This window comes from Manacus vitellinus, unplaced genomic scaffold (assembly GCF_001715985.3).
Source record: "Manacus vitellinus isolate BGI_N305 unplaced genomic scaffold, ASM171598v3 scaffold_10_pilon, whole genome shotgun sequence".
NCBI classification, from domain to species: Eukaryota; Metazoa; Chordata; class Aves; order Passeriformes; family Pipridae; genus Manacus; species Manacus vitellinus.
Genome location: NW_021938838.1, coordinates 1,424,005 through 1,435,538, shown reverse-complemented (window position 1 = coordinate 1,435,538; position 11,534 = coordinate 1,424,005). Strand labels below are relative to the sequence as shown.

The following is an 11,534-nucleotide window of genomic DNA, read 5'->3' as shown; positions in this document are numbered from 1 at the left end:
TGAGGGAGAGATGGGGCTGCGGGGGCATCGCAGGGTGGTAACTGGGGGGCATAGGGCACCCTGGGGGTATCACCCTTCCCAAGGTACCAACTCCCCTCCAAGGTCCACAGTGGCCAAGGCAGGGGGTACCCCAGACCCAGCTCAGAGCCCCCTTGGAGACCAGGGGACCCTCCCGGAGTCCCTCAGAGGCCAACCCACCCCCGAGTTGCCACCAGGCACTACATCCTCCCCTCTGTCTGTTTGCAGATTTATTTCAATATTTAATTAAATTTGTAATTAACTGGTGGGGCAGGGGGCAGGGCAAAAAGCAGCACCAAACTACCCAAAGAATCACAGTCAAATAAATCACAAAAAATGACAAGAAAGGAGCTTTTTGCCCCCATTTGCTGGAAAACCTTCCCTGTGAAGTAGGGGGCCTTCTTTGGGGTGACACCCTTGACCACAGGGGCTGGCCACGAGCCAGCAAATTTTGGCATTGCCAACCACACCGGGCTGCAGCTGGTGGTTAAGGTGGGGTTCACCATCCCAAGAATGAGGAGCCCCCCCGGCCCCCCCTGTAAGGGTGGGTCATCACACCTCCCCAGCCCCCCGGCTTTGGGGTGCTGTGGGGTGCTGTGGGGTGCTGGCAGGCACAGCCGGTGTTCAGGGAGGCCTTTAATCAAGGCGGATGCAAAACCTGCTGTGTCGGTCGGTGCCGGCTCCACATTCCCACCCAGCTCCCGGAACGGCCCAGCCACCTGCTCAGGGAAAAGTCCTTCGTTGGGGGGGCAGGTTGATTTTGCACCCCGATGGGAGCAGAAGGGTTTTGGGTGGGCATGCTCCTGCCCGGGGCTGCTGTGGGGTACCCAGAGTGCATTGGCCAGAGGGTGGAGGAGTCCTCAGAGGCTGCTGGGAGTTCCCAAAGGAGGTGCTGGGATGGGCTATCCCACTCTCCCCACTCCCCTCCATGGCCAAGGTGGCCAAGGTGGCCCCAGTCCTGGTGGGGCTCAGTCTGGTGCCGACATTTGGGGCATCAGGGTGGTTCCCAGGTAGAGATAAAGGATTTTGAGGTGAGTGTGAGGGCAAGGTGAGGGGCAGAGGAAGATCCAAATGTGCTGGGGCTCTCAGTCAGAGGCCACTGCACCCATACCCCAAACCAGATGGGCACCCCAGGCCCCAAATATGCTCAGGGCAGGCACAATGGCTTCTATCTCTTTGTGGGGTGCTGGGGGAGATGGAGAGGACTTTGCCCATGACCCCACCACAGCCCCCACCATCTGGTCTTGCCCTTGCAGCCCAGCCCTACCTTGGATTTTGGAATGTCCAGGTCCCTTAGGCACCACGTGCTGCCAAGGGCCACACTGGGGGCTCGGTGGTAGTTGCAGTTCATGGCAGAGATGGGTCCAGCCTTTGCCAGCCCACAGGGGGCAAAGCTGCCGGGGCACCTCTGGGTCTCCACTGCCGTCCTCTCCCGAGCACATGGGGGTTGTGGTCCCCAGCTGTGCTGCAGCAGGGCTTGGACACATCAGCCAGCCCGTGGAGAGTTGACTCCCCATCTGCCATCTGGGCTTCATGGTGGGGCTCTGTCCCCCATGCAAGGGACGGGGGTGTCCCCAGGGTGGGTGAGCCCAGCTCTGTGGTGAGGATGGGGCTGCAGAGAGACCCTGTCAGCTGCAGAGCAGGGATGCACTGAGCAGTGGTGGCACTGGCAAGGGGGATGGTGCTGGCAGACACCACCAGAACAGCTCCAAATGGGCAGAAGAGGGCTGTGCCAATGGCCTGTCCCTTGGGACAGGCAGCACCAGGGAGTGGAGTCTCTGCTGATCAGCCTGGCTGAAACGAGAGCAGTCAAACAGCTTTGGCTCATCAGTTCCTGAACTGGTTTACCCACCAGACAGACGGACAGACACTGGGGCTGGCACAAGGGAGACAGCAGGAATGTGCCTCTGGCTTTGGGCAGGATCAGGCCCTGCAGTGCTGGAGGGGCTGATGCTGGGATAATGGGGCTGTGGCCACTGAGGAGGAGGAGGCCAATAGACACTGCAGGGTGCTGCATCCATGGGGAAAGGTTTTCCCTCTCTGCTATTATCACTCCTCGTTTCTCTGCCAAACTCCGATCATCAGGGATTAAACTTCCTTCTTTGCACATGGAAAGCCTCAGTGGGGACAAGAAGGCACACCATGCTCACTACAGCCTTAGTAGGAGAACAAAAAGGGTTTAAAAAGCTGACAGTGGCCTTGAGGGCACAGCGTGGGCTGTCGTGGGAGCTTTCTCTCTCTCTTCCAGCTCAGTCCTTGGGAAAGCTAGCATGGATACACAGGTAACAGCCCTTGGGATGCACTTGGCAGGCAGCTGAAGCAAGTTTTGGCAAGCAGCTGCTCAGGGTCGGACCAAAGGTGTCACGCACCCAGCATCCTCCCCTGCAGTGGCCCAGGAAGGGTGCCAGAGCAGGTGTGGGGCACGGGGGCATCTCTGCAGTGCTGCTGGCTGGGGTCACACAGGTCCCTCTCCGGACTGGGGTGGAGCTCCCCTCCCCAGCAGCGTCCAGTCACTCCGGGAGCCTTGGCAAGAGCCTTGGCAAACCCTTGGCACCGGTGATGCCCTGAGGGAAGTGGTTTGACACCCTTCCTACGCAGCGCGTGAGGAGCTCGCTCCCGCCTCGTGCCAGGCAGGCACTTTAATCCAATGCCCCCTCGTGCCAAGCAGGCAGTTTAATCCAATGCCCTCTTGTGCCAAGTGGACAGTTTAATCCAATGCCCTCTTGTGCCAAGTGGACAGTTTAATCCAATGCCCTCTTGTGCCAAGTGGACAGTTTAATCCAATGCCCTCTTGTGCCAAGTGGACAGTTTAATCCAATGCCCCCTTGCTCCTGCACCAGCAGAAGCCACGGATGGGTCACCCCTGTCCCACAGCACAACTGACCAAGGTCCTTGGCACTGTCCATCGGCTGGAGGCTCTGTTTGATTCACCTGGTCTGAGCATGGCAGTGGCCCCAGAGCTGGTCTGGCGCACACTCTGTGCCGAGACTCGCTGCCTGAGCAGTGCCTGCCTCCTCTCCCTTCTCTAAAGCCTGAAATTCAGAGTGAGATTTGGCCACACTGGGGAATGTTTTCGTACTTTCCCAAGTTATTGGAAGCAGCAGGTGGGATCAGGGACAAGCAGTTGGGGAGCAGTGCAGAAGGGACTGGTGTGGGGCACCAGCACACCCCATTTCTGACCATTTATTGCTGCCCAGTGCAGCAAAGACAACATTTCTCTCTTTGCCCAGCTCCAGGCAGGTGGGAATAAGCCATTCCTGTTTCCTTGCAATAGTCACTCCTGCATCGAGCGAGACTGCTCCCAAAGCAACCACCAGCTATGCTGCAGGGTGTGAGAGAACTGCCTGCAGCATCCGGGAAGAAATTCCACCCATCTGTGCAGGGCTGCACAAACAGCCAGGGCAACAAGGGCTTTTCCTCCTTCCTCTGAAGTGCCGGCCGTGCTCCTCCTCAGGGCTGCTCACATACTATGGAGATAGACCGTAATGGACTGTAATAACACACTAAATACCACGATTTGTCGGTTCATCACCTTTAAATAACAAGTCTCCTTTCCCTTCCAAGCCACGGGAGCACTCAAGCATGGAAATGAAAATACTTCCGAGCTGAATGGCTGTCACGTAGGGAGGCGGAGGGCGGGAGCCCTCTCCCTGCAGCTCCTGGCATGGAGCACCCTGGCCCGAGGGCTGCCACGGCGCCGGGCAGGACCCCAGTGCCCCCCCCCGCCTCCCTCGGGGGCAGACGCTGCCCGGGGCCTCCCCGGACTGCAGGATGTGGGGTTTTGTTCACCCGCAGCTCAGACACCGCCCGGCTTCGCTTTCCCAAGAGGAGCCTCACAACCACGGGCAGTTCCCAGGCTGTTGTGCCATGTGCCAGGCAGGGCTGGGGGACACTGGGGGACACAGCAGCCCCCCAGCTACTGCAGCCACTGAGCCCCCTGGTTTGGGGTGCAGGGAGAGGGCCCTGGGTGCAGCATGCACCACCACGCTGGGAGGGAATGCTGCTGGGGGCTCCCCACGGAGGGAGAACCAGCAGAGCAACACCAAGTTCTATCAGAACAGCACTTAAAAAAATAATTTTAATGTTTTAAGATACAACATCTGTTTATTCCACAGCAGGATCCCACAGCCTGAGCTAGCACAGGGGTTGGGAGCGGGCATGGCAGGGGGGCCCAGAGGGAGGGATCAGCTCTGGCACGGGTGGGGGCAGCCCCGGTGGGCTCATCCCTGACCACACACTCGCCCAAATCCAGAGCTCAGGCTGAGAGCTCCAGGTGTGCACTCCCCACAGAGCAGCGTCCCCGGGCTGGGAGTGCCCAGCGGGCACGGTCCCAACAGACAGATCCATACATTCTCCAATTGAAGGTCCACAGGGAGAAAGGGCATAAACTTTTTGCCTCCCTGGATCTTACCATGCTTCCAAAACCCCTTTTTCCCTAGAAACTGCAGCCTCCCTGGCTCAGGAGCCTCATCACTCAAGCACAGCAGCAGCATATCTCAAATTATCCATAATTTTCCCCGTAGAGCTTGGAGACAACAGCCAAAAGGAGTTGCATGGAACCAGTGTCCTTGTGCTTTCTCAGTGAGGAAGCAAAGGCTTTCCAATATGCCACCATCTATGGAAAGACAATGTGGATCCCAAACTCAAAGGCAGGTGCCTTTCCCAGTCACCAGGAAGTGTCAGCTACAAGGCAGGGACAGGTTAAAGTGCATTTTTTCACCTGGTCAGAGCAGGAGATGGAGACACCTTAAAGCCTCGCAGTACTAAAACTGCTGGAAGCAACTAATCCCAGGGACCTTGGGTGCTTGGCTGGGCTTTTTGCACCAGCCACAGGTACTGACCAGTGAGCAGGAAGCTATTTAAGAAGTAATGCTGAAAAATGCCATTTCCTTCTCTTGCTTTATGGGGAAATCTAAACAATGTAAACAGCCATTCAAAATAAGTAACTCTGAGCACAGTCTCACAGACTATTTGCTCTCCAACCGCCATTTACAGCTCACCTTTAGAGCTCACTGTTGGTTGAGAATTATGTCTGCCTTAAGGTGTGTAAAACAACTGTTTTGCTCACTTTGAGCCCCTGTAGGGAGGCACCTGGAAAGACACGACATCGCTGGAGTGAGTTTGGCTCTGCCAGGTGGGCTCTTTCCAGGGGAGCTTTCAAACATCTCCTCATCCCAAACGCACCAATGTTCACACACCCCTCTGCAGGAGAGAGCAGTTTTTCTGGTCTGGCATCCATTGCCAGCAATGGACACAGGGAATTCAGTCAAATCAGTCTGAAAACAACCTGGGAAGTGTAGGAGTACTGGAAGCACTTGTAAACATCACCACAGCGCGTGGCCAGGACATCCCGCTTCAGCTCCTCGTGACGATCCCCTCCGGACACCGCGGAGCAGAGCTGACTCAGCATGGCTTGGGAATGAAATCCTCCACCCCGCTGCGGGGCGGCTCCGCTGTCCCCCCTGCTCAGAAGGTGCTCTCGAGCAGGCAGTGGCACCCACAGCCCGTGGGACACACCTCCTGCGTGCGGAACCACTCCATCATGTGGCTGGTGTGGCCCCCATGCCCGCAGGTCAGGCAGAAGTTGGAGGAGCCGCGCACGGCCACGTGGCAGATGGCGCACTGGAAGGTGAAGCCCTTGCAGATGGCACACTGGGTGCCGCGCACCTCGCTGCGGCAGTGGCTGCAGTACACCCCGAACTCTGCGGGAGGGAAGGAAGGCACAGCAGGACAGTTAGTGCCGCCGGAATCACGGACAGAGCAGCCCCGCCAACAGCCCCCCCGTTCAGCAGATGAGCTCCCTGAACCCGCTGCCCAAGAGACCTGCCTTGAAGCTCCTCCAGGAGGGGAGAATGGAGACCTTGGTTTGATCAAGGAACGGGCAGTCAGAGCGTCAGGGCACCAACTGGCCCACTAATTCCCCTGATAGCTCCAGCTGTCTGCTGGGAATGTCTGTTGGATTTCTACCTTGGGAGACACTGACACATGAAGGCTTCCCCCGCTCTCATCTGCCTCTCACCACTACGAAGTGTCATTAGGCAGACAAGAACAGCCTCTATTTCTCATCAGAGAGAGGGCTCAGAGTGTACCCAAGGAACCCGATGCCTGCACAGTGCCCTGTCAGCCATGGAGAGGCAACAAGCAGCAATTTTCACTCCAGTAACTCTCCAAGAGTCATTCTGGGCGACAAGGTGAGGCAACTGCTGCTTCTCTGGCATCCCTCACCTGCTTCTCTCCCCACAGGTTAAGCACATCTGCCCCCAGAGGTCTGGGAAGAAGCCGTTTTGCCTTAAGCTGGGCATCTACACTGCAGAAAATATTTTGGGAGAAAAGTTCTCTTTGCCTATTTCTTGACTAGCTCACCCACTTAGGGATCTTGCAATTTTAACATAAGGACACTTCAGCCCAGAATCAACGAGGACAGGGCGTGCCTGAGCTTTTACTCCGAGGGAAAAAAGGACATCCATCAGCACAGAGCTGAGCACTGCTGGCGTGGCAGTCTGTGCATTTCCAGCTTTGCTGCAGAGATGTCACAGGTGTCAAAGCCCTTGAACCAACACCTGCAGGCCTCATCTCCACCCAGAGCAGTGAAGAAGTCAAACCCACTCAGTTGCAGAGCTAAACTCTGTCAGAGGTTAAATGCCACATTTTCAGTGACATTTCAGTGACCGGTGCACACTCTTCATCTTTGTAGCAGGATGTTCTGCATAAGCAGGAGCAAACCAGCTTGGATTTTGCCTTACTTGCAAGCTACTGGTGATGGATTGAGTGTGGGGGGTCCTGCTGTCTTTAGTGCTGAAGGATGCTAAACCAGCTTGATCAAACTACCTCAGATTAGACCCATCATACAGATAGGTAAGACAAATGCTTCCTCACCAAGGCTGGCATCAACAGGGATAGGAAAACCCTGATAGGGAAGGTAGAGGCAGATGTTTATAGAAGAACAAATCAAAGAGCTGATAGCATCTTATTCAAAAATTGAGCAGGCAGGATGACATTTTATCTAAAATTGTATGACTGACAGTCAATCACTTCATACTATGAAAGAGCAGTCCCACTTTTAAATGGTGGGAGTTTCTAACACACCTCCCTTAGATGTGTATGAAGATCCTTCCCTTGGGTGGAGACATCCCTGAAGGTCACTCCTCAAGGGTGAGTGAGAGAGATTTGCCCATGGCCGCTGCTTTGGGTGAGTAACATCAATGTCTACACGATAATTACTAAGCTAGCTTTGATATTATTGATTTAATAACCAGTGCACTATATTAGTAGTTATAACTTTCTATACTGTGTAGTAAATGATTCTGATTAAAGCCTGTTTAGTCCAATCATTATCATTATCATCATCAATTTCAATAAACCCTTCATATTTTATTCATAATAAATAAATAAATTTTTTCCTTTCAGTCTGTGACACATCCTGCCCTGCAGACTGCATGTTCCTAACCTCCTGAGGCAGAGCTGTGACCCTGCCTGGGCAAAACAGGAGCAGACACTCACCAATTCCTTTGTGGGGATCAGGGGGACACGAGACAAACTTCAGAACCTCCGCCCGCTTCTCTCGCAGGCCCCAGCGATAAAGGATTTCTCCATAGCACTTCTTAAAGTCATCGAATTGCTGAGTGTTGGCAGGATCCAGCAGCCTAGAGGAACAAACAGGCTTGTAACTGAGCCTTGTCTCTCAGAGGCTCTGGTTGCAACGCTCTTTCTGGCGATGGCTGTGCTGTAAACGCAGCACTTCCCACATGCTGCTGAAGCACTGCTGAGCACTAATAACTTGTTCTGCGCTCCACGGTGCAGACTCCGTGGGTGGACTGCCCTCCAGGGCCATGGCCACTTAGGGATGTATCATGTGTAATCCCAGCAGTGTTGATCTGCAGGATAAAGCTTCTCCAAGTGATTACGTGGATGACAAGGTCTAGGGGTAGGTGTGGTACAGCACCAGCGACCTGGTGATGGAGTTCCAGGTGACTTGGACACAGTGCCACGCTTCCCTGAATAACACATATAACCTACCTTTTGTTTTTCTCATGCTGGTCTTTCTCCCGCTCCCGATGATCAGGATACATGAGGTTTCCGTAGCGGAACTCATCCGGAGAAGACTCGCACCAGGGAGTGGAGGCCTGCTCCGTGTCTTTGTTTGCTGCAAGCACCAAGAGCTGTGAGCCCATCTCTGCAAGCACAGCCTCCTCAAAACCAGCCTCAGGAAGGGACACGGGAGACCACAGGTTTGCAACCCCACGGGTTTCTCTTTGACACGTTGTATCACCCTCTGCATTCTGACAAACACTGCCCTGCCTCCGAGATTAAGTGCCAGCCTCTACTTGCACCTCTGAGTGCTTCTCCTGCACTTGTGGTGACAGGACAGGCAGGAGGATCACCAGGCAGAGAAATCTAATGTGGGGGAATCCCTTTTGCCTTGGGCTTTAGACAAAAAGCAACCAGGAAATCAATGCCATGGAGTTTGCTTGGGAACACTATCCCTGGCAGACCTGGGCTCCTCTTTCCTGGAGACAGAGGACTCTCATCCATCACCAGGACTGCTGTTACGTAAAGGGGCCTCTGTATGCAAGGTACTGCCCCAGGGGCAGGGAGATGACTGCTAATAACTGCTACAAGGCAATATCCACTCTGCTAACCCCCATCCTCCCCTCTTCCCCATGTCACAGATGCCTTGATATCACACTGAAAACTCACAGCTTTGGTGCTAACAGGGCTGGTGCTGCCCCAGGCTGTGTATATCACTAGGAATTAGCCAACAGCTTCAACTCGGACATGGGAGCCCTTAGGAGGGACTGGTCTTTGTCACCTTTGCAGCTCAGATATTGATGGCACCAAGAACCCAGTCTTCCCAACTGCTGCTGTTTTTCTAGAGACAGGAGAAAGCACAGCATTGCTTTCCCCCCTGAACCCTGTGGAATTAGCTGGCTGATGACATTTCAAGGCCACTCTCTATACTCGTTGAATGACTGTGGTGACTGGGAGAGGTGTCTCAGGACTGGAGAACAGCAAATGCCACTCCTGTCTTTGAAAAGGTCAAGAAGGAGGACCCAGGGAACTGCAGGCCAGTCAGCCTGAGCTCGATCCTGGGGGAGGTGATGGAGCAGCTAATCCTGGGAACCATGTCCAGGCACATGAAGGACAAGGAAATTAGCAGGAGTAGTTGGCATGAGTAATGGCCTTCTCCAAAGACCAGTCAGACAGTATCTACTGAAGTCAGAAGGTGCAGAACTGCAGGAACCTTGATACAGATACTGCAAGTCCTGCTCACTTCCAGCCACGGAATCACACCATGTTGGCCAACCCCCCCAGAGCTGCTCTGGCAGAGCTCATCTGCAATCACAGCCAGTACTAACTCCCTCCTTTCCCCACCACAGGAGCCATCTAAAACCTCGGCCAGAATGGAGGGAGATTCCTTTACTTACTACCCAGGTCTCGTACCTATGCTCCAGCCCCCAGTGCCAATTCCAGGGTCTGACATGCTGGAACAGGAGCCAGAGGAAGTAAAGCTGGGCTGTTGAGGGAGAAAGGAGAAGAAATCATGTCATCTGCATGAGAGATGTTCAAAGGTATTCAAGACAAATGTGAAAGAAATGGTGACCATACGTATCGGCTGTGGGAGGCCAGGTTGGAGGCACGCTGAGGAAAGGGGCCATAGGAGTTGGGGCACCCCTGTAGCCTGGACTGGGCTTCAAACACACTGCAGAGCATGGCCAGGGTCTGCACGTCGTGGAGCTGTGAGTAATGAGCCAGCCTGGGAAATGGAAAGGACAGTGTGAGACTGGGCAGGACTCAGTGGCAAAAACATGGAGACTCCAGGGCAGCTAATTGTGAGCCTGCTGCGTGGTTTGGGTGACGTGACTGCCCGCAGGTGGCACGTGTGCTCTGAGGGACTGGGCTGGCTTTTCTGTCACACCTTTGAGAAGGCAAGTTCTCCTGAAAATGCTCATGGCCTAACTGGTGGGAGAAAAACAGGAGCTCTGGGAATCCAGCAGTACTCGTAGCCTGATGTAACACTGGAGCCATTACACTCACTCTCAGCCACAACATCTTTTTGACAAAGCCCTCTGGGGTGCAAGTATCCCACATCTAGGCAAAATCACACAAGGCAAAATCCCACTGCAGGTTTTCTGGATGGCTATGAAATTTCTGGTTTGCTCTGAAGACTGAGAGTGATGAAGAACAACCTGTGCTCTGCTCTCATTGCTGCCATGGAGCAGGAGAGAGCTCAGCTAATCAACAATATGGAAAGTACACCACACAAATCCTGTGCCTCCAAACAGAGTGTATCAACAGATACAATTACTAGTTGTAATATGAATTCCTAATTATGCACCCTCCTGAGCAGAGTCACTATCTGGAAGACATCTGTAGCTAACACTTGGCTTTGAGACCACTGGAATGATTTTCCGGTAATGCTACATGGCAACAGGTAATCTGCAAGTGAAAAAAGCTGCTACACCAACAGGCTCGTTTAGTGGGGAGCAGGAAACCCACACCTCCAAACCAGGCATTGTGGGCATGGTGGAAAGCAGAGCTCTGCCTGCACCTGGCTGTTGCTCAATGCTAGCCAAGGAAGACCTGGGTGAGAGGTGGAAGGCCAAGTGCTGCCTCCCATATGCCATGAACACATTTGGAGCTTCCCTTTGTGAGGCACTGCAGGCTTGAGAGGGGAAAAAAATCCACGCTGTGGCACCACTCCAGATCTGAACTGATGCCTCACACGTCCACAGTTATGGAGGGCTCTGCTTCAGCAACCATTCCCCAGCCCCTCCCCAGCACTCAGACACCTACAAGGACTCCAGTAATTGACGTCCAAATGGATGTTGTGCCCAGGGTATCTCCAAATCTGGGTCAGACTTCGGTCCAAGACAGAGATCAGTGGCTACCATGGCCAGTGACCAAACCTGGCAGACAGGAAGGAAAAGCAGCAAAGCTACAATTAGGAATAACCACACTCCCAGGGCATAGGTGTGCACAAATTCACACACAGATAATAATGGAGCTTGCATTTTTTTTTTCCCCTGACAGCAAGGAAGAGTTTCGGTCTCTGTGTCACAAATAATACAGGGAATAACACAAACCCAAAGCTTTCCCTGTCCCACTTGCTCTGAGTTTGGGTTAAATGCTAAAGCAGATCAGTCTATAGCTAACAGACCTGTCAGGGTAGCTTAACAAATCTATTAGTGAATTTATATACAGTTCTTGGTTTTGGAGATGGCTGGTAGCAGAAAGTTTACTGGTAAATCAGTTTTTGCATGAGAAGTATCTTTTGATTAGTTTTGAGTGTTACTAAATGCTGTTCTCCTAGCACAGCCTGGCACAGACAGGAGCACAGTTTGCCACTTCTAATTCAGAAATTCAACTAGTTAAATCAGAGAGCTGACAACACGGAAAAGTAAAAAAATCACATGATCCAAGTACTAAGAACAGTAGTCCCACAGCTGCTCATTGTGAAATCAGAGGGAAAGAAACAGAAGAGAAACTGAAACAAGGACAGGGCTGAGTATGGGAGA

At 53.5% G+C, this 11,534-nt stretch overlaps 1 protein-coding gene across 2 annotated transcripts in view; it reads right to left on the bottom strand.

Annotated features, from left to right (window-relative positions):
- Nucleotides 1–4,082: 4,082 nt before the first annotated feature.
- The window catches only part of WDR59 (WD repeat domain 59), a 46,767-nt gene continuing 39,315 nt past the window's right edge, over nucleotides 4,083–11,534 (bottom strand). For both annotated transcript variants that reach the window (XM_018082670.3, XM_008919674.4), the window contains 6 exons: nucleotides 10,813–10,925; nucleotides 9,625–9,772; nucleotides 9,460–9,532; nucleotides 8,035–8,161; nucleotides 7,519–7,661; nucleotides 4,083–5,720 (listed from right to left, as the gene is read on the bottom strand). In XM_018082670.3, coding sequence (XP_017938159.2) covers nucleotides 5,485–5,720; nucleotides 7,519–7,661; nucleotides 8,035–8,161; nucleotides 9,460–9,532; nucleotides 9,625–9,772; nucleotides 10,813–10,925 — 840 coding nt within the window. In that variant the 3' untranslated portion in view covers nucleotides 4,083–5,484. The remainder of the gene's footprint in view (nucleotides 5,721–7,518; nucleotides 7,662–8,034; nucleotides 8,162–9,459; nucleotides 9,533–9,624; nucleotides 9,773–10,812; nucleotides 10,926–11,534) is intronic.